This window comes from Nipponia nippon, unplaced genomic scaffold (assembly GCF_047370975.1).
Source record: "Nipponia nippon isolate SJK-2023a ecotype South Korea unplaced genomic scaffold, ASM4737097v1 scaffold_4, whole genome shotgun sequence".
Classification (NCBI taxonomy): Eukaryota; Metazoa; Chordata; class Aves; order Pelecaniformes; family Threskiornithidae; genus Nipponia; species Nipponia nippon.
In genome coordinates this window covers 36,118,746-36,141,973 of record NW_028262358.1, presented here as the reverse complement: position 1 = coordinate 36,141,973, position 23,228 = coordinate 36,118,746, and the positions used below count along the sequence as shown (strand labels likewise).

Sequence of the window (23,228 nt, the reverse complement as noted above, 5' to 3'; positions counted from 1 at the left end):
CTTTTTTAAATCAGAATTAACAAGATTAGCATTTTTGAACAAATAATCTTAGGTTCCCTCTCCATTCAATACAGAGAAAAGTCCTTTCTCTGAACTTTTGGAGGAACCTGCTTCCCATTACCTATAGAAGGAGCCTGGCAAGACCAGTCTTACAAGGCTTAAATTAGCTTTCTTGAATGTCCCCTTTTGGTGACAGAACTAAAGTTAAACTTATGTAGTCACCAGGTTCAAATATTCCTATGCTGCAAATAGGTGTCTTAAATGTACAAGGCACTTCAATTTTGTCAGCTTCTCTAAAGAATTTGAAAATGCATACTAAAGAATAGTTTCATTTTTAAATATAACTTAAACATGAATGGATCTAGTCTGTTCTACTTCAGCTTTCCTATGTAGAAACAGTTATTAGGAGAATGTGGGAATGCATTTAGTTAATTTGAAGTACTCATAAGAATTTAGTGGGGTTGGAGCCTGGTGTACTAGATCCTGAACTGACTCATAATGCCAGAATGAGATCTTGGAGTTGTGCTAGAAATATGAAATACCAGCTAAACGCTCTGTAGTTATCATGCAAGCAGTTACTAGAGAAGTTGTCAAGAACCCAACTGAGAATATAAGTCCATTTCAATGCCTGTATGTGTGCAATTTTGATATTTCCATCTCCAAAAGAGTATAACAGAACTAGAAACTTAAGGTGTGGGATGGCTTATGTATGTGAGACAGTATTCAACCTGAAAAAGATGATGATGGGGACAATTGGGAATGGGGAGGTAGGAGAGTGGGAGAGGTTTGCAAAATTCTGGATGTATGAAAAATGTAAACTGGGAGTTGATTGTCTCTTCTAGTACAAGAGCTGGGGGCATCAAAAGAAATAACAGTGAGAAAGAGTAAAATACGGAGCTCCTGGCAACAGAACATTGTGAATGCTAGATGTTTGGGAAATTGCAACAGCATTGGACAAACTGATGGAAGAACAACCTATCAAAGGTCATTATATGAAAAAGAAATCACTTTTGACTCAGAAGGTCCCTGAGCACAATTTAACAGGGCCTGAGAGTGTTACAGGAAAGTACCATTGTTTACATACCCTTTCTTAAATTCTTCACTAAGCACTTGGTTTAGACCACTGCGTTGGACAAAATGTGGGGTTATGCGCATTTTTCTCTGATCCAGTATGGTTGCTTCTGCGTTCAGTGTTATGTTTCCTTAAAAGTAATGTCGAAAAGAGAAAGGTAGGCAGTAACTCAGCAGTCTAACATAGCTGTTGAACTACTGCTGCAGTAATGGAAGACTGCTGTTAGGTTTTCTCCTAAACCCTTTTTTCTGCTGACTAAATGAGCCCAGTTGTCTTAGTCTTTCTTCACGTGTTGTATGCTCCAGCCCTCTAACTGTCTTGGTACCCCTTCATGGGACTCTCACATACGTGCTGATATCTCAGATGGAGGACCAAAGCCGGACATGGTGTTCTGGATGTGGGCTCAAAATTGCTGAGGTTTCCCCTGATGTACTGCCTGTGCGATCCCCTGTGTGGTAACAGTTTGTCACTGCAAAGATGCATTGCTGCCTGTTGTTCAGCCTGTCCCTCAGGATGCCCAAGTTCTTTCTGTCGGGTTGCCACCTGCACAGTTGGTCCCCAGCTTCTGCTGCTGTGTGGGGTTATGTTCCATACCAGGTGTAAAGACCTTGCATTTGTCTTGCTTGAACTTCAGGAGGTTTATTCAGGAGCCATTTCTCTGGCTTTTGTTGACATCCTTTTAAAAGGCAGCCCTGCCATTTAATGCATCAGTTGCCCTCAGTTGCCTCCCATTTGGTGCCATCCACAGTCTTGCTAAAGGTGCAATCTGTCCCATCACCCAAGCCGTTGATGAAGATAGTAAACCATGTCAAGCTTTGCTGAACGCCACTCATAACTGGCTGCTGGGTAGGCGTTTAATTGTTAACTACTAACTTTGCGCATGATGGTCTCGCCAGTTTTTCATTTGCCTTGTAGGCCACCCATCTTCTTTTGAGGTTTTGCTGCTTCTCCCAGCTTAATATTTTGGAAGCTCCTTGTAATATTGGGGCTTGGGGGAGGGTGAGGGGAAGGTAAACCATTTCCTGCCAAACAGTCTTGGGAGCTTAAAAAGTGCCATAACTGGAGAAGTTTTCTCCTGTTACAGAGACTGCAGGATACATAATGGGTGAACTCGGATGCTCTAGCCACTTTAGTGACAAGAAGAGGAACTGGTGGTAAAATTTGATCTGGCAAAGGTTCTTTGTTGTGAAATGCTGCCACGGGAATTGCTCTTGAAGAACGGGAACTTCCTGTTACTGAGCTGCGAAGTATTCCTTGCCTGGCTCTGGCTCTGGCTCTGGGTGGATGCTGTGCAATCTGTCTGTCTGCACTTTGTGAAAGACAGCTTTCCTGAAAATTTTTAATCATCATAGTTTTTCACTTTGAGAAAAATTTTGAAGAAGACACTGTCCTCTGTGAGGTGTTTGCAGGAGAATTGCAGGGGCTTAAATTTTCACAATTTACCTGAGTTTGCAGGAAGGATTGTAGAATACCTTGTGAAATCGTTCATAATTAATTCTCGGGATGATGGTATAAAGCTCTGTGAGCAATTGCGTTCTGTACGGCATACAAGGCAGCAGTAACGTTAGATACATGGAGATCTGAAACAACATAAAGAGCGTGGGCACGAAGAGCTCACCAGTGTCTTCCTGCTGATTCAGTCTCGGTTTAAGTCTGTAGAGGGGAAGAGGACCCTATGCCTGCAGAGCTAGTGAGACATGAACTGCCTTGATCTCAGTGGGTTTTTGTTTATGTTCTGAAACCTTTTAAGTGTTAATGTTAGCTTCTGTTCGTAGTTGCTTGATCAGACACATCTAGTTAATATTCATGTGGCAGTCTCCAATGCTTTGGCCCAGATAACACATCTTCCTACTCTAATAGGGATTATTAAACCAGCTATCATATAATGAAACTGCTACTGAAACAATTCTGTCCTGTTTGTTGCTAAAGGAAAAGATAAACTGTAGATCACATGTCTTGATTAACTAAATCCAGTTTTGGCAAATAAGGGAGTTTGAAGGCACTTTGTGCTGTTAAGCTGGGTATTTCTGCCTCCTTTAGCATTCTTGCTGTTTGGAGAACGTTTTTCGTTTTCTTTTCTGTTTCAGCTCTGGATGTGTTTTTGCTTTATTCAGTCATTTTGAACTGCTCTTCCAGGTGATGTGACAGATGGAGGTGTGTGTATATAGTGAAATCTAAAAGAGAAAATGTTGCTTGTGTATAGCTGGTTTAAGCCCGTCTGCATCATTGGTCTAAAATAGCAACTTAAACTTGCTCTCGTCCAATAGATTCCTTTCCATCCTTTCCTCAAGTCTGAGAATGGTTTTGTTTTGGGAAAGGGAGGGACCCATGGAGTGTCTGCATGGTGACAGCAGAGTGCTTTGCTGAGGCGATGTTTAGAGCAAATAAGGGGCTGGGCCTGGACCTGGAAGATAAAACTGCACTGCTGAGTTTCCACTGATGAAGATGTAGGTGAGGAGGAGAAGAGGAGGAACAAGAGAGAATCTATAACTGATAAATCCAATAATGATGAGCAGTCGTGGCCTGGTTTGGCCATGCCTTAGCCATCTTCTTGTTACTGTGTTCCCAAATGTTCATAACCACCATGTCGTTGTTTCCTTTGGGAGCCACTGATGTAAAACAATTTAGAGACAACTTTCTTCTTTTCAAACCAGACTTGCAGTGGTTTGCTTTTTGTCCTCTTTTGTGTGAAAATGTTACCCTTTGCTACTAATCCATAGATCCATAGTTGTGATTTTATGTAGTATTAGTTCAAAATAGTTTCCTGCAAATATAACAAGTTAAGACAGCAAGTTAAACTTTAAGACAGTTTGGTTTTTTTCTTTTTTTATTTGTACTGTAGAACTTCCTCAAACTGCAAGTGATATGCTTGCCTTGGCAAACTTGTGTTGCTTAGGTAGCATACAATGAGATGTTGTACTTGCTAGCTGGATTTTTCATTTGGTTTTATGATTATGTGAAATGGTAGCAAGCGGAAAGGCACCTGCCTCGCAACAAATGAGGACAACTGGTATATATGTTTTTTTTCATCCCAGGTACATGTGAAAAATGTGTGAGAAGTAACAGAGCAATGTTCTGGCAAGAAGCATTTTCATCTCTAATGGAAAGGATAGTTTTGCTGTCTGCTAACCTGGCTTCTGGAAGGAGAATTTCACACAGCATATTACCATGAGCGATAACATCTCCTAAACGTGAAGCTTTACACCCACACTTCACAATAGAAGGGGGAAAATTAAAATTTTATTTTTAATTCTAACAGTCAATTTTATGGACTTCTGCAGTGGTACCATTCCCTTCTCTTCATATTTTGGATTCTATTGCCTTTAAATAGCTTGATGTTCAAATCCACTGATACAAAGTTAATAGGATAGATAGAGCTTTTGATCTCCTGAAACTTTATCCATTCAGCTTCCCATTGTCGCAGTATTTTGAAATGAGTACTGAGATATCGTTTGGATATTCTAGTTTAAATTGGAAGTGCAAAAACTGGTATCAGTGCACATAATGTGTGTGTTTTGCTGAGCTGGTGGGATTTCTGTTTCTCCAAATATGTTACTGTAATTCTTAATCTAAAGACCTAGTTGCATTCATAGATCGAAGTTGTGGATATTCCTTTAGATATTTGATTGGTCTTGGATCTTAGCATTACGGAATTAGTGCTATGGTGCATGTGTTTACCACTCTCACTTTATAGCTGCAGTTAAAAGTGTTAGTTTGCCATAATTTAGAAATTGGGTTTTTTTGCATGCTGTGCATTGGGAGCTTCTTGTCAAGAGAATTACTGACTTTGTGATATGTTTTAGTGTCATTCCTAGCAGTTTTCAAGGTGAATTAACTTTTTTCCAATATTAGAAAAGATCAAGGGTGTTACGATCAACATTAACCTACATCTCTTCATGATGGTGGCCATACATATTCAGGTGACAGCCACTTTCTTTTAAGCTCTAAAGCTTGGAGGCTAAAGCTGTCTATAGCAGAGAAATGGAGACAAGCTTTTTCATTCTTCTTGAAACGCAAGACTAATTTTCTAATTAGTTTGGTTCATCTTAATGCCTGCAGACAAGGGGGCACAATAGATGTTGCTTAGACTGTTATGTATTCTCCAAACAAGTTTGTTTTCTGCAATACTCTTTGTAGGTCAGATTTTGATCACAGGAAATTGCTGATCTCTGTTCTGTGTTGTTTGAAACAAAGAAGGTGGAGGGGGAATGTTCCTTGTCTCAAATTCTTTATTTCTGCAATCTGATGTTTATTTGCTTTTGGTTTAAGTTTTCAGGTTGCTAGTTCTAAGGTTGTTAAGGATGACATACCATAATGTAGTACGCTACTGGGCTTGCACTTCTAGTATGCTAGCAGCCTGTCAGGTTTCCTTATAGGAGCTGACAAAAGGATTAATGACTTCTTTGTGAGTTGTTTTGTTTTTAATCCTAGACAGATAAGCTGGAGATATTGGGAGAAGCTATGATCCACTTGTGCCAAGACTGAAAAGCAAAATTGTTCAAAACTTCGAATGACTCCTTCTCCTTCCACCACCCAAAATAAATTACAGCTGGAGGAACTAGGGCTAAAATGAGAGTAACAATTGGGTTTTGATGATCTGGCTTAAGTCATTTAGTGGAGTTTATGTGAAACTTTTGAGCTGTGATTTGTGAAGATGCAGATCATTACTTATTGCTAGTAAACTTAGCCAGGCTGGACAGGGAGGACATAATGTTGTAGTGCCAGCAGTAGGTTTTTCAAAGGATATTGGCCAGAGTCCTTTGGCACATTGTAAAACATTGATTTTGAGTTAGAAAGGACCCTTCTGCCAATGATTTGAGGATGATTAAACTTTTCTAGGCATTTCTTCTACAGTGGTGACTTCTAAATTCTTTAGTTTCCTGGTTGTCAACCTACTGTTTTAATCATATGGCCAGCCATATGTGAACTATGATATAGTTTGTGACTATGAGTAGAACCATCTTGAAATGTGTTTTCTGAACTTCAAAATTAAACTCCTAAGTTTTCAAAATAGCTTGCCAACAGTTCAGAGGCTATTCAAAGTGTAAACCAGTCAGTTGCAGAATGTGTTTCCCAGGGTGTTGGAACGACACTAAATATTGATTGAATCATTTCCTCGAAGCTCCATCTACTTAGACTAAGGGAGCTTGTTTTGTTCTTATGTGCTTCAAATAAAATACAACCGGCAACTATAAATAACTTTGTAGAGATAGTTTGACCAAAGTCTTTCTGTCAATGTAACCAACCAAAATATTAACCAGCACAGTGAGAATCACAGCTGTTAGGCAATATATTTCTTGTGCTGTAATTATAACTTTTTGTTTTGTTTCTTAATGGAGCGGAAACGTTATGCTGATGAGGCATGTTATCTACCTCATCACTAATCTTCATTGGCTTCTAAAAATTGGGACTACCTTCACAGAGGATATTAAATAGCCATTTGGTGGTTTAGACATGAGATTTCACTAACTTCACTACAGAAATGATAAAATAAGAATGGTTTAGCCTGGAAGGCCACGAGGGCCGGGGCTCCTACAGGCTGCTGAACTCCTAGTCAGAGAGCATGAGCATACTCCTGTGCTTGACAGGAAATAAGGAAAGTGCAAACGAAAGTGTTCATGGTGTTGGCGCTGCCAGAAAAGGTGAGCTGCTTTTCCCATTTTCTTTGGGAAGGAGGAGGAGAGCAGAGATGGGTTAAAGAAAGTGTCCTGTACTGATCCACCACTTGGATCACACTGAATAGACTGCAAACACCATTTACTGAGGTTTCTAGTTTAGGGCATCAGGTACCTTTCAGTTTATTTACATAACAGTTTCCAGTACATTGTTGAAACTAATACTTTTAAAGACGTTAAAACTTGTATTTGAGTTTTTGTCGAAACTATATTTTTCTGTAGAATGACTTACTTCCTTGCCTGCAGCTGTGTTGTCTGTAGAAAGTCTTGTGTGAGGAACTCCGATGTATTGGCAAAAATACAGTTTGAAACTAGTTGATTTGCCATTCAGAGGACCCTTTTTTGTTGAGCTAGGACTAACGACTTCACAACTATCAAGTGATTCCAGGGCTCTTGAAGTGTTTCTGACTGTTATAGCAATGATTACAATTGCAGTATACTTCATGCAGGCAAAGGCATATGTCCTATATTTTGAGAGTATATGAGTCATTGTTTCCAAAATTTTGGTGAGAAGGGCAGCTGACAACTATTCTCGACCTGAGTTGTCGAGAGAGGATACCACAAATGTAATGTGGTTGGATTGATGTGCCTATATTTGGAGAAGTTTTAATTTCCATTTAACTATATCAAAGTGTGAAAATGACAGACTTATGTAGCTGTCTTTATCTGGATGCTTTATATGTATGCTAGCTACCTAAATGGTGATTTTTAATTATTCATAATAAAAACAGTATCCAGTGTCTGAGGAAAGAGGAGAACAGGGTCAGGACTTGATTAATGCAAAACTTAATGAAACTCCTGTTCCTGTGCAACAAGAAGAGATCTAGGTTGACGATCCAGCGATTTCAGCTTTGCCCTTTGCATGATGTACCTACAACACACATACAGTCTGCTTCTGTAGCAGCAGCTTACACTTTCCATGAATTAAAGCAATTTGCCTTCTACACAGATAGCGTATTACATGGCTTTAGTTTTACAATCCATCCAACCCTAGACACGTAATAATGTCGAGTAACACTAAACATTTCTGGGGATCATATCCATTGCCACAGCCTTTCGTTATTTATCTGCTGATAGTCTTCCTCCACCCCCACCAAACTTCTCTAGCCTGTTACTGGCATCACCTGTGCAGTGCTGAGCAGAAATAAGCTGCCTGTGTCTCAAGGAGCACGTGTAGCATTGGCACGTTATGTGCTGTACTTAGTTTTCAGAAGTTTGAGTATTGTTCTGCTTGCTGAAATGGTGTTAATCAGCCTTAATGGCAGTGTAGCAATTTTGTCTTAATTTTCATGCTGATTTGTACAATTTAATTCTTATTATTGATGGTCAGCTAACATCGAGTACATCAGGCATCTACATTAGGACTTGAATAATGGCTTCCATTACAGGAATAAAATAGTTGTAGTTGGTGATGGGATATATAGATTTTGGTTGTTTGTTGCTTAATGTAGGAAATAGAAAAGTTTGAGAGTTGTAGTAGCTAAAATGCTAGTTTTTGCTCATCTCAAGAAGTAAAGATGTTGCTGAAGTGTTAACGTTACTTTCTGGAACAGATATTAAAGGTCTTTTATAAAAGCTGTTTTCTAACCGGATCTTGCTTTTTATCTTTCCCTTTATAGCTAAACCAGGTGGACGGGTGAAATGCCAGTATATTTCTGCTGTGGATAAAGTGATCTTTGTGGATGATTATGCAGTAGGATGTAGGAAAGATCTCAATGGCATCTTACTCTTAGACACAGCTCTGCAAACGCCTGTTTCAAAACAAGATGACGTGGTTCAGCTTGAATTGCCAGTTACAGAGGTAAGATGTGGCGAGGGGAGAAAAAAAAAAAAGCTGTATGTAAATAACTCTGTCAGAAATACTGAAACCAGATGTTTGACCCTGAGTTTCTAGTGTGGTATTAACAGGATGTAATGGAAAAGTTTCTTAGTTATTAGCTGTCATAGGGCAATAGCTTTTTGCTGTATCTCAAACAAATAAGAGCTTGCTTCATCAAGAGCACATTATTTCAGATGAAAGAACTTTTTAGTAACCAGAAATAAGGACTCATTTCCAGAGCTTTGTCAGTGCTTATGTGTGGAATCTGTATGCGCTTCTAGAAGTCAGTCTGGGCTGCTAGGCATCGTTGAATTTTTTTGTTTTAGGCTTTCGGGCAAAAAAAGACAGTTAAAATCAGCTAATATGGTGTTGCTACATGTGAAGAATTAATGCTAGAATCTAACTTTTCTAGCTAGGTCAGTTGGCCTAATGAAAGACTTCTTTCCCTACAAACCTGGCTTCCCTTTTATGTTTGGACTATCGCAGCTGTAACGCGATTCCTCCTGGTTTGAGACAGTATAACCAAGGATTTAGTATCACTTTAAGGGCATCTAGTGTATACGTTTTTGCTTAGAGTGTAATGCTTAGGATTTTGTTGCACTGGTTTACCTTCAGCTAGCATAGCATTTATTAGGTGAGGTAGCACCTACATTCTTATTTTCAAACATTGCCTAATACAAGATAGCTAACAATTGCTTCTATTCTCAGGCACTCAGTGATGAGGAAAGTAGCTTTCACCTTTGTAGCGGTCATGAAATAATAGACCTGAGAAGTGAATCTGTACAATTTCAATTACAAGCAAGATTAATTCTTTGTTTGGGAAAAGCATAGGGCATCTGCCAGTGGTAATATTTAGAATAGTGCTTATAGTTGAAAAACCAAAACTGGACTACTAGATCCAGATTCTGAATCTTTAAAGCATTCTGAGAAAAGAGCACTTCCCACTCATCTCTGTGGGAAATAAATTTATATTGAATAATGCACCACCAACAAAAATTTATCCTGAGCATTGATTTAAAATATTTATGTGCTCTCGGAGTATTGAATAATAGGTGCTTATTAGGATCCAAGAATGTGTGTTATATGTGAGGTTTTTAACTACTTGTCTTGAGCAGGAGTAACGGCAATAAAAAGTTGCTTCATAGAGGTCTCCGACGAGAGTTTTACAGGTTCATCAGGCTTACTGCTGCTGGCATCATTTTTATACCCTCTGTGGGTAACTACAAAATGTTGTTATGTGTGGCTGAGTGTGAAGAGACTGACAGAGGTCAGCATTTCCTTTCATAAGTTTTGCTGTCACTGGTTTGCACTCTCACATGGTTCAATACAACCTATAAGTTTGTGTCAGTTTTGGCTGAAGATTCTTTGGTTCTAAAGAGTTACAGACCCTTATTTCAAGGTTAAAATAGAGCACTTCTCTGTAAAGGTCCTGTAGAAAAAAAATTGGAAAATATTATAGTTTAGTAGGAACAGATTTGAGGAGTTCATGGCCAAATAAGTGAGATGCGAGGAAAAACATTAGCAGTCTTCAGTTCTTACATTTTTTTTTTTTTTTTTAAAGAGGAGGTACCCAGACCTCAGAAAATTTTAGTAAATATTAAGCAAATATCATACAAACGCATCAGTCCACCTTTCATCACAGGAAGGTCAAGAACCTTTGTCCAAACAAAAGCCTTTATTTTTGTTAGTCTCTAGAACTTTTCTGCAAATTTTTGCACTTAATTTAAGTAGTCTTTTTACATGATTGATCTGCTGATAATGCAGCACGTCTTTATGCATTTGTAATCGGCAGCATTGACAAGTTATGATGCAGCCTCTTATGCTGTTTTTACTTCCCTGTAGAACACTGTAAACTTATGAACTTCCACAATCTATCTGTTGTTCTTCTGTCACCTGCAAGAGACTTGGGAAGTATGAGATGCCACAAGAATTATAATTGTCTTTTTATTGAAATCCCAGAAACAGATACAGCCTTAGCTAGGGGACTGATTTGCCTTATTTCTGTCTGTCTTCCCCTGAACTCCCCAAGGACCTAACGAAGTGGCCATGTGGCCCATTCTGTTTGGAGCAGTTTGTGGCTGTTTAAAGGACTGGCTGGCCATTGCCCGTGGGAAATATTTCCCTGTGTGTGTAACTCGACAGATTTCATGTAACATTTTTCAGCTGTTAGCCCACCTAAGAACAGATACAGAATACTGTGTGCTTTGCACATACAGTGTACCTTTAAATCTTACCTGTTGACATGAAGTTAGCAGACAGAGGGACAAGCTAGAAACAGATGGGATTTGGAAGAAATAAAGTCTATAAATGGATGTTTATATTGTTCTTTTCTAGATGCATTATTTCTGAGTTTTAAGAAATTCTAGATTCTAAACTAGCCTGGGTTGTTTTGCCTCATTTTTTAGCTTCATTATACTAGCATTGTAAGTCATTTATCTCTAATTTTGTTACAATGTTGTTTTTCTCATTATCATCTACTTTTCTTTAAGATACAAAGCTACTCAGAAAAATGTCAAGACTTTGTTCTTGCTCTCACTTTTTGTCCCTAAGCTGAATGAATCCTTTTGAAGGGAAAGCATTGGGCAATAGATGTCTCCTTTTTGATTGGCTTTAATATATGTTCTGTTTTAATTGTTTATATGACTGACATGTTTAACATTTGGTAATATTGCCCTTGAGGGAACTTGTAGTAATTACTGTCATTATGGCTGAAGTTTATCCATTGATTGGCCTACAAAGTAAAATTTGGAACTGCTTACTCAACTCTTGGTCTCTTACGGGAATTATGCTGATATAGTGTATGATAAAGTAGGATATGAAAAAATTACATTTCCCGGAGTAATGAAACAGGTGTAATTCTTGTCTGTAGTTATTCAACATGGATGCTGACTTTTCTTGCACATCTGCGTTTTAGGCTCAGCAGCTGTTATCTGCTTGCATAGAAAAAGTAGATGTTTCTAGCACAGAGGGATATGACTTATTCATCACACAACTGAAGGATGGTTTAAAAAATACCTCACATGAAACAGCAGCAAATCATAAAGTTGCAAAGGTAAGAATTTGTCTCTGTACTGTCTACCATGGTTTACCAAGTCTTAATTTGCTTGGCTACCATTATTGAAGCATACAAAATGCTTGACTCTAGTGTGGTGGATTTTGTTTGAAGAGGATGGAATGTATTGTGTGTTCCTTAGTTCCTCTGTGTGAAGTTTCACTTGTTAAGAGAACAAACAAGGTTAGTTTCTTGCTGATAAACCCAACTGAGCTTTAAAATCTGAAGTTATTGACTTTCCGTGAATTATGTCCATGTTGCTTTTGTGTGTTTGTTCTTGTATTATTTCTTGAAATCAAGAAAGGGTGCAAGATGTGCATTTGGTTTTGCTTTTGACAGTTTTGTGATCTATTTATTGTTTAGATGTTAACATTTTAAAATATAAACCAGGCACTTTTTTTCTCAATTTAGTGGGCAACGGTTATGTTCCACCTTCCTCATCATGTTTTGAAGTCTGTCGCCAGTGCCATTGTAAATGAACTCAAGAAGATAAATCAAAATATTGCTGCCTTACCTGTAGCATCCTCTGTGATGGATAGGTTATCTTACCTCTTACCCAGCGCACGACCAGAACTTGGTGTGGGACCTGGTCGATCTGTGGACAGGTATATTAAGACAAAATAAGTGATGAATTTGACCCGTTAGTTATATCAAAATAAGCTCTTAGATGACTTTAATTTATTTGCCAAAGCAATTAGTCCTATTCTGTACTTTCTTGCTCTTTCACATACCGCTAATTAAGTGTAATGCGCAACGCGCTGTACATATTACTAAACTTAGAGAAATCTTTATGGGTGCAACAAGACTGTTTTGTTTGGATTCTGACTTTAATGCCAGGCAAATTGAATTCACTTTGCTCTTAATCCCAACATATGCTTTCAGAAGGGTAACAATTGCAGCCCTAAATGTAGGTCCCTAGGTGGTATTGTAACACGTTAATGTGATAAGTTCACCTAGGCTTTACTCTTCATCATGTTTGATTAGGGGTTTTAATCTGAATGGACAGGTGTGTATGACTAGTTACTTAAGTTATTGGCTTTACTCAAACTAGTACTGGAGCCTTACTGAGACTGCAATGTTGGGACATTCAGAAACTGCATAGGTTTAAGAGCGTATGTATGCCTCTTTTGAATGCAAAGAGGACACTCGTTTGTCTAGCAAGGATAGAGTATACATACTATGCTGCATCATGAAATCAATTCCTTTTCCTTTGTGCAAGAAAGAGTTATGCCCATGTTTTGTGTTTTAGAAGCTTAGGAAGTTGTTACCTTTGCAGAGTATATATATGCTGCTTCTGAACTCTCTAGTCACCTGCTATGTGTTTGGGGTCAGAGAAAATTTTACCTTAGATTGTTGCTTCATCTCTTTCTGATCCAAGTAATAATGTGTACACAAGCGAGTAACCCATTATTTTAACCTTCATAAGCTGAGACTAGTTAGAATACTGGTAAATCTTCTAAGTCTGTAAGTTCCTTCTTGAAAGTTTCTACACAAATATTCTTTGCAAGCGTATTATCAGTTCTTACAGCTCAAATAATTTAATAAAATTGATTGCATCTCTTACTTCCCTTCCCCAAGCCTCCGGGTCTACCTGTACCTCGCCATATTGTATTTTTGATTAGAGCTCTCTGAGATTTGTCTCTTAAGATGGTATAATGTCAAGTTAAGACAGCCCTTATGTGGCTGTTGCAAGAATAGTTTACTTCCTTGGTAGGAAATGTTTAATATATCCATTCTCTTATAAGATAGCAAAAATCTTGTGAAACTGAGGGGCAGAAGCAAGAAGTGAGGCACTTTTCTGTCTAGCAGCACTAGTTCTTGGGATGATACTGGAGAACAAACTTCTGTTAAGGAAAAAGAAAAGCTGATAGTTGTTTCTTACGTACTATTTCAGATGAGGCACATGCACTGAGTGAAGGTGGAAAAGAGAGGGGCTTCTTTTCTGTGTAGATGTTGAGCTGCAGAGGAATTCATATTTTGTGACATAGTAGCTTATAATTTTTAAGTGTTATAGTATGCAGTGAGTGATGAATGTTGGGGGAGTTTGTACCATGTATTCAGTTAAGCTTAAAATATCGCTTTGGAGTATTTTTAAATATGCATATTCATATCTGTTGAACTAATAAACCCAAATTTTTGCAGTAGTTGTCATGTTAAAAAAACCAACTCTCTAGCAGTTCAATTGGGCTAGATTCTGCATCTTCCCTAAATGCAGAATAGCTTTGGATATATGATGCTTTTTTTGCAGTTAGACCAAATAGGCTACCTGGAAGCTTATTTTATTAATCTTGCTTTTAAGGCCTGTAGGTTGTTGTATTGCTTTTGGTCTTCTGCTGAGGGTATACTTTAGGCACCTAAGTGAGAGAACTTAGTAACTTTTCTGTAATCGTTAATGATAATTTTAAGTATAAGTTCTAGATAACTATCTGTGGTATTTCTGTTACTAAAGCATTGACAATATCTCATAAATAGTTTACTTTTTTTATTCTAAGTGGCAGTTTTGCGTAATGTAGAATTTTTCACTTTTCTAGGTCTTTGATGTATAGCGAAGCTAACAGACGGGAGACATTCACTTCATGGCCTCATGTGGGTTATAGGTGGGCACAGCCAGATCCTATGGCTCAAGCTGGGTTCTATCACCAGGTAAAAGGTTTAGTTGTTCTTAGTATTTGTTCCCTAGATGAAGGTTTGGGGAGCAGGGGAAAAAGTTTGGTGTTTTGGTTTTTTTTTTATGTATTCTTTCAATGATGCAAAAACCATAATGAAAAAGTTTGTCATTCAGCTCTTTTCTATTTTTAAGTTTCAGGTTTTTTTCCATGCCTTGACATTGCTTCTTTTTTTGTACAGATCACAGAAAATATTTTTCTGAACTTCAGCATATAACACGCGTTTAAGTATCAAATTGATCTGAGTTAAACAACAATAATAAAGGTGAAGCTGGTTGTTACATAGAGTCTCTTTTTCTCCTTGTTAGATTGTTGAGTAAATATCCTTACTTTTTATGTTATAGGTAAAGCAAAAAAAGCAATAAGCTTGACATCGGAGTTCTCTAACCATACTTTCCTAGTGGGACTTAAACTGTATTGTAACAAACAATGGTCCTAGATCACATTACTAAATTATTAAGCTTAGTGAATAAATACAACCTTAACGTTTTATTCCACTGCTTTTGCTTATTTCCATTTTTCATTCTTTGAAATTATTTCTACTATAAAAAAAATATTTATGGCATGGATTTAGATAATGATGGCTAGACAGTGTGTATCATTTGACATCAGTATTTTTTGCCTCATTATGTCAACTGCAAAGCCTGATAGGTGCAAGTGGATAAAGTTTTTGGAGGATTTCTTAAGCTTGTTCAGGAGGAGAAATGCAGGGAATTCATATGTTAGAATTGCACCTGCATATTCCCAAGCATATCTCACTGACTTGAAATGTGGTCATGAAAATGCCAAATTTTAAGAGAATGGAAATTTCCATTCTTTTTCCTCTGTCACGACTGTTCTTTGCAGAGGAGTGATATAGAATGCTTTATATTCCAGCAGATTGAAGGCATAATAGGAAATATTTGTTTAACCTGTGTTTTTCCAAGCATGCAGATGTACAGTTATTCTGCTGAGGTTCTAAATTTTTTGAACCTTGTGAACTTTTTCCAAAGAAAAAAAAAAATGTCTTAGCAGTGATGCTGAGTTCAGTTCTATGTCTGTGTGTTTTTTATCTGGTCGCTTGCACAGGTGTTGGTTCTGAGTCTCTTCTACAGTAATGTGGTGTATCCTTTTTTTTTTTTTTTAATGTGAAATGCTGCCACTTTATAGTGTGTAATTTGAGGCCTTTTATACGTTTGATGTAGTGCTTTGCTATGCCACTAGAAGAAGGAGAGGACTTGATCACCTAGTTAAAGTGTTTTGTAGTACATAGCTATATAAATTTCAAGTGTTTCTTCTTATTTTTGTAGCCTGCTTCATCAGGAGATGACAGAGCCATGTGCTTTACTTGTAGTGTGTGTTTGGTATGCTGGGAGCCTACAGATGAACCTTGGTAAGTTTAATGATGTTTGGAGTAGACTTGATTTTGTGCTGAAGAGGTTAGAAATCTTTAGAGGACAAAGATCAACATTATCTCCATGAGATTTCTGGTGAGTTTAGGGAGTGTCACTGACAAGAATGGATTTCCAGAATGATTCCGTGGGACAAATCACAAAATAATTCCCTGTACTATGTCAAATTTCTGTATAATAGTAAACCCAAGAAATTGTAGTTCATTTTATTTCTTAATTCTGATTTGCTGTTTCATTTCAAATTGTTCTATGGCAAAGAGGGCAGCCAACATCTCTTTGCAGAGATCTAAACTCAGTCTTCTGTATGATTGTGACTAGAACACATCTTTTTTAAAGTTCTTAAACTGCAATGGCCATGCAGTGCATATTTGTCTTTTATGTGAAGTTGCAAGATCCGTTACGAGTTTCCTGAATCAGCTAAAATTGTGCGTAGTGACAGAAATGCAGGACCTTATATTGATTTTTAAAAGGGTTCTTAACGTAATTTTTATCTTGATTATTTGGTAATTTATAATTGTTATTTGAACACATCAGGTTCCTGACTTGCTGGAAACTTTCCTTTGTAATTTTATCTTCATAGTCGTTGTCTCCTCCTTTCGCACGTTAGTTTCCAGACATTTTGTAGTAGTGTAATAGCTCTTTGCCATGTCTCTGCCTTAGGTATAGATTGAGATTAGAAAGTGGGTTTTTTTTTCATACTTCTTGGTCAGTGTGTCATTCAGGACTGTTGTCAATTTAGTTCTGCATCCATACTTACAAAAATCAAAAGACAGGTCATTGCTTCATCTTATTAAGGTTACTTATAATAATATCTCATAACATTGGAATTCTAGTGTATGTTCTGTAGAATTTAATCTGTGCTTTTCTTCATGAGGATATGGTGGGTTACTGCCTATAGAACAATTATTTTTTTAAAATTGGACTAGTTATATTAAGAGCACTGTGTGTAGATTCCTCCATTTGAATATGAATATCCGTTAAGTGATTAAAGGCTTTAATACAGTCTGCTATTGAGAAGCAGCAGGGAAAGCTGCGCTAGTAACTTGAGAACTCTCTTGTATGGTTGACTGCAATACAGTTCAAACAGTTCAGTTTCAGCTTCACTTCAAGGGCTGAGTTTGTATATGATGTGTGTATTTTTCACAGTAAGAAATCAATGTTTGCTATGTTTGTTTTTAATATGAAAAGGTCTGAACATGAGAGACATTCCCCAAACTGCCCATTTGTCAAGGGTGAGCACACTCAGAATGTACCTCTTTCAGTCACACTGGCAACAAGTCCAGCACAATTTCCCTGCACAGATGGCACTGACAGAATAGCCTGCTTTGGATCTGGAAGTTGCCCTCATTTTCTAGCTGCTGCAACAAAACGAGGAAAGATCTGCATATGGGATGTTTCCAAACTTATGAAGGTATACAATACAAACAACCAATTTTCATTAACTGATTACTGATTAAGCATATCTCGATTTAAATCAAAGACGTCTTCTGGTTTTTGTTGTTGTTTCTCAGGTCCACTTAAAATTTGAGATCAATGCATATGATCCGGCTATTGTGCAGCAACTTATGTTATCAGGAGAACAGAGCTCAGGGGTTGACTCAAGGAGACCAACATTAGCATGGCTAGAAGATTCATCTAGCTGCTCAGATATACCAAAATTAGAAGGAGACAGGTATGCCGATCTACAAAATTAGAAATATGAAATGCTGCTGTATAAGTGGTAAATGCCGTTTAGTTAAGTCATGCTTTGTGAAACATAAGATTGGTAAGATTTTTTTTTTAATTGAGATAATTTTTTTTGATCACTGCATATCTGTACTCAATTCAACACTTAATAATCTAATTTTCTGTCTTTAAAGCCAATTCCATTTTATTCCTGTGGTTTCGGTTTTTATACTCCACTAACAGAGAGACACCAGATCTCATTGCTGCCCTGTGCTGATGTTTCAGAGGCAGAAAAGAAAGAGAAAGGAATATAAGATTTGGAACAACTTTTCATTTTAGTAATGGGTTATGCATTTCAGGTTTTGAAAGTAAAGGCTACTCGTGGACTTCTGGAACACGCTTTTCTCTGATTGCTTCTCTGTAACTTCTGGTTATGTCATTCTGAAAATAAATTATGTGGATGGGCTAGGAATTGCTTTCATTTTGTACCTTTAACACATGCATACAGACTCTCAGCAATTAGGCAGTCCCGTCGCAAGCTTTTAGATTAGCTAGATTGTATGCCAGTGCTTAAAAGTGTCATGTGAGAAAAAGCAGTATTCTTTCATTTATGCTTCTTATAGTCTGTTACTGGAAACTCTTTTCTCATATTACCAAAACTCAAACAAAAGTGTGAATAATTGTTGGAAAACTCAGGACAAAAGGTGTTTGGGGAGTCTTGCTAGTTTTCTGAATGTTTCTTCTTAAACTTCAGCATCATGGAAAGTAACAGTACTGCTACATGCACAGGAAAGTAAATCTTTGGTTTTAAGCTTGGTGTGATTCCTACAGTACTGCAAAGCAAATATGAAGCTTGCTCCTCTGAAGAGGGTATGTAGAAACACGGGCAACATCAGAGTGTGGGGCCTGACAGCTGCTGGGGCCTAGACTTTTACGGTAGCTTTAGGGCTGTAAACTCCTTGAGAGTTAAAGAATTAAGCCAATTTTAAGAGCTGGTTAAAGGATAGTACAATCAGTACAATCATACTGCTCAGAACTAAGCATCTTTCACTTCACTTAATCTATATGAAATTTACTATCACTTTCCCACTCAAGGGGAAGCTGGATCAGAGTCAAAGTATTGAATTGTTGCTGTCTTGTCGCAAAGTGAAGGTTGATCAGGTTTGAGCCAAACAAGATCTATTTCTTGGGCGTGAGGAGGAAGCATCCAGTTTGTTGAAATTTGGGGATCTGACTTGGTACTGTGAGTAGTTATACCTAAAGCTGCAAAGGCATTACTGTTCTTCCTGTGTGTAAAGAGCCTGTAATAGGAGATTGGTTCTTACATTGGAAAAGCCAGATGCGTAAAATCTTCATATATTCTTAGAACTACTGAAGGACCTATTTCTCTTGAAGAGGTATCTTGAACGGAATCTGCTTTTATGAAAAAATGATTCATCTGGTTTTAAAAGCAACACACTGTTCATACACCCTTTCTGTACTAGCTGCAAAATTTCCTTGGTAGAATTACGACCAGTCTGGCAGCTCCACATTTCGGACTATTTTGAGGAGCTTTGAAGAAGGTGTCATCAGTTTTTAGCAGTTTTGTTTGTTTGGTTTTGTTTTTCTTGGAAAGATTCCTGAGACCTGGCTTTCATTTTAATTCCATTTATGTCTGAATACAATGGTAGAATGAGGCAAACAGAAAGCTGGTCTACTGGTTTGATGGTGGAGGAAAAAAAATCCTTATATTGTTAGAGTCTGTGACCAGCTCATCAATGGATGTACCATGCTGACTAAAAGAAATGCCAGGTTATAACACACATTGTATTTTTTACTAATTTTTTGAAATTTAATTAAAAATAAGAATGCAGCTACAGTGTACATGGTGTCATTCATGCATTATCTTTTTTCAGTGATGACCTACTGGAGGATTCAGACAGTGAAGAGCATTCCAGATCGGAATCTGTGACAGGTAGGTTATGTCTGATCCATGTATTTAGAGGTCAGGAGGGAAATTGTTCCTCTCAGGCTTTTAAAAAAGCCTGTCAAAACCAATGATATTATATTCACTGTACTAGAAAAAAGGAAAAAGATTGACCTTGAAAGCAATGCCAATATTTAAGTCACTGTGTGGTGGAGAGATTACATACAGGAGAAAAGAAAAACCCTACTTTGTTGGTTAATAAATGTCTTATTTGACAGCAAGCATTGCTTATCTTCCTGTCACTGAAACACACAAACCACATTAAAAGAAGTTACTTAGAACGGGAACAAATTACAGCTGTACAAAACCCTTTTGGAGGGAGTTCCTGTATCTTGATTGTTTCCCTGTGGTTATGCACTTTGGGAGAGTATTTCTCTTCCTGAATAAAGATTTCATATGGAAGCAGAGTAGCGCTATGCATGGTGTTCTTGTGTTATTTTCCTAGAGGTTGAATCAGAAATTTTGATGGGAGGGAGGGTTTCATGCTTTTTTCCCATAATCCGGTTTATATCTTTGAGCAAGGATCAGCAAATGGGAAAAAAAAAAAAGAACATGTGCATGTGCATACACACAAGGAAATAGACTTGACATGTAAAAAGGATTTTTTTCAACAAAAGTATTGGCAAAAATGGTGCTCTGTCATTTATGCTGAAGTCACCTCTTAATCTGAGTTCGTACAGTGTCCTTTGTAATCTTTTAAATCTCTTCATTACTTAGTTGAACTCTCCTGTTATTCTTGCAGTACAGTTTAATTTGATCAGGCTATCTCCCTTAAGTTTTTACTGGGTTTTGTTTTATAATAGCTTGGAGTTCTTTCTATTAGGTGGTCTGTTACATGCTGGGAAGTATCAAGTGTGAGAGTAAAATGACATGTTTTTCAACTAAGATTGGAGAATGAATCTGCAGAATTGCAGATTTTTGATGGTTGTGGATTGTCTAGGAAGGAAGGGGAATAATATATGGCAGAACACGAATTGAATTGATTAGATTAGTTGGATTGAAGTATGGTGGTCTAGCCTAAGTAGAATAATTGGTAGAAAGATAATGCTTTTTACTGGGAGACTTGTTACAAAGGCTAATGTCCTGTTCTCTTTACTTTCACTCTTGTTGATAAAATTAGGAGAACCATTAGTCTATGTGGAAGAAATGTTTCTGGGCCTCTTTTATTGTTTCTTGACTATCAAATCTTGAACATATGGAATGTTTTAACATGTTGAAACTGTAGAGCAGTGACTTTTGCTTTATTATGAGGATAAGTCCATAATATATGCAGTATGATTCCTTTTTTTGAACACATATTATGTTAAATGGTTTTGTTTTCAAGGGCATACATCACAAAAAGAAACTATGGAAGTCAGCCTTGATATAACAGCTCTCAGCATTCTTCAGCAACCTGAAAAACTTCAGTGGGAAATCGTTGCAAATGTTCTGGAAGATACGGTTAAGGATCTAGAAGAACTTGGGGCAAATCCCTGTTTGGCCAACTGTAAGAGTGAAAAGATGAAGGAAAAACATCTAGAACAACACAACATTCCTTTTCCTTGTTTATTAGCTGGAGGTCTATTAACATACAAATCACCTGCTACCTCTCCTGTTAGCAGTAACTCTCAGCGGTCACTGGATGGCTTAAGTAGGACTCGAGGTGAGAGTGTCTCGGAACAGGGCTCAACTGACAATGAATCCTGCACTAATTCAGAACTGAATTCCCCTCTGGTAAGGAGGACTTTACCTGTATTGCTGCTATACAGCATTAAGGAGTCTGATGAAAAAGCAGGAAAACTCTTTTCACAGATGAACAATATTATGAGTAAAAGTATACATGATGATGGTTTCACAGTTCCACAGATCATTGAAATGGAGCTGGACAGTCAGGAACAGTTGCTGTTACAGGATCCCCCTGTGACTTACATTCAGCAGTTTGCAGATGCTGCAGCCAACCTAACTTCTCCGGACTCGGACAAGTGGAGCTCTATGGTTCCCAAGCCTGGGACTTTGGTTCAGTGCCTGCGTCTGCCAAAGTTTGCAGAGGAGGAGAACCTGTGTGTAGATTCAATCACTCCTTGTGCAGATGGAGTTCATTTGTTAGTAGGACTGCGGACTTGTCCTGTCGAATCTCTGAGTGCAATAAATCAAGTAGAGGCCTTGAATAATTTAAATAAATTAAACTCGGCACTATGTAATAGAAGGAAGGGGGAACTAGAATCAAGTCTTGCTGTAGTAAATGGCACGAGTATTGATGTAATCCAACATGAGTCACCAGCAGATGTACCAACTCCTTTAATAATTCAACCTGAACAGAGAAGTGTTAGTGGTGGATACCTAGTGCTTTATAAAATGAATTATGCCACTAGAATAGTTACTCTAGAGGAGGAACCGGTAAAAATCCAGCATATCAAAGACCCCCAAGACACAATTACCTCAATGATTTTGCTCCCACCAGATATATTGGATAATCGAGAGGATGACTGTGAGGAGCCTGTAGAGGAAATACAATTAACTTCTAAAAATGGCAGTGGGAGAGAGAGAAGATCCGAGATCTCTACTCTTGGGCACCTGGTAATAACTACTCAGGGAGGATATGTAAAAATACTAGATCTTTCGAACTTTGAAATTCTGGCCAAAGTGGAGCCACCTAAAAAAGAGGGCACTGAGGAACCAGATATGTTTGTCTCTGTGATATACTGTTCGGGCACAGACAGATTATGTGCATGCACCAAAGGTAAGACTTTTCTTTAAAAAATTTTTTTAATGCTTGATTTGACTGTATTTGGATTATATTATAGAATGTGTGAATCTAAGATTCAAAATAGTAATAGGCAAATTCCACTGAATTTATGTACAGTTTAATTCTGTTCTAGGGAGCATGGACTCTAATTAATTCCTCACCTTAAATGTAGATTTTAATCTCTAAAATGGGAATAACTCTTGGGTATGTCCAGTGTACTGGTAAATTTGTTCTTGTAGAGGCACAGATTTTCTTGAACCCAAAACAAATAAAAATAATTCTTGTATGTAATTATTTCTGTGCTAGAGATCCACATTTCAGAAAAATGTCTCCTGTCTGTAACTGGCGATATTCAAGAGGGTAGAGAAGATAGCGCTTTTATACCCTATTCCATTGATCAGTTGTATCTTCTTTCAGATAGGGCTGCTGGTTCTGCTTCAGCCTTTTGCAATTGGGATTACACTTTCTTGAGCATGAGAGCCAGACTATCCATGCAGGATTGTTAAGTCTTCTTCAAAATGAACACAAGACATTTTGGGGGAAGGGGGCAGGTAGAATGGAAGTGTAACTCAAGTCCAGGCAACTGCTACTTCATAGAAGTCCCTAAACCACCACACACCTCTCTGCTTCCTTGTGTCACACTGGGGCAGTGGAAACAGTTCTGGCTGTCATCCAGCTGAGTTCCTCTGTGCACCAATGTCTCATTTAGTTCTCCTGCACTTGAATGCAGCTCTGGTGGAAACGCTTAGCCTCTCAGAGGGCCTAAGGTGATGGGATGGTTCGCACATTTTGAATGAACTCCCACCAATATCATGTTGAACTTTATCTCTACTGGATGAATTTAAATTGACAGATTCCCTCCTTTTGTGGTGGTGTCATGTTGATTGATTATGCAGTCCTCCTATGAGTGGTTGTTAAACTCAGATCAGATTTACCTGTTATTTCCAACAGATAAAGTCATGCTTATAGTAAAAATGTCGTGTCTCTTAAGGGTTTATCACTTACTTACCAAGAGTTTTAGCAGTGGAGATTTTAGATTTGCTTTTTTAGCATGGATGAAAAAACACATGGTAGCAACTAGTATTGATGTTTGTAGATTCCCAATGGAGACATTTGTATTTACTAATTTATTCTCTGTTGGTAACTGCTTTTGAAGAAATGTCTGTTAAGCTGTTTTAGCTTTATTTAATAGTGCAC

The 23,228-nt window shown here is 37.8% G+C and overlaps 1 protein-coding gene across 7 annotated transcripts in view; it reads left to right on the top strand.

The window, feature by feature from the left end:
• BIRC6 (baculoviral IAP repeat containing 6) overlaps positions 1 to 23,228 on the top strand; it is a 188,946-nt gene that overhangs the window by 7,741 nt on the left and 157,977 nt on the right. For 6 of the 7 annotated variants that reach the window (XM_087777214.1, XM_087777212.1, XM_087777211.1 and 3 more), the window contains exons 2-10: positions 8,367 to 8,548; positions 11,481 to 11,618; positions 12,030 to 12,223; positions 14,150 to 14,261; positions 15,574 to 15,656; positions 16,864 to 17,086; positions 17,187 to 17,347; positions 19,236 to 19,294; positions 20,631 to 22,025. In XM_087777214.1, the coding sequence (XP_087633340.1) occupies positions 8,367 to 8,548; positions 11,481 to 11,618; positions 12,030 to 12,223; positions 14,150 to 14,261; positions 15,574 to 15,656; positions 16,864 to 17,086; positions 17,187 to 17,347; positions 19,236 to 19,294; positions 20,631 to 22,025 (2,547 nt within the window). Of the gene's footprint in view, positions 1 to 8,366; positions 8,549 to 11,480; positions 11,619 to 12,029; positions 12,224 to 14,149; positions 14,262 to 14,465; positions 14,550 to 15,573; positions 15,657 to 16,863; positions 17,087 to 17,186; positions 17,348 to 19,235; positions 19,295 to 20,630; positions 22,026 to 23,228 lie in introns of those variants that run through there. The other variant, XM_087777215.1, reaches the window with a different exon arrangement.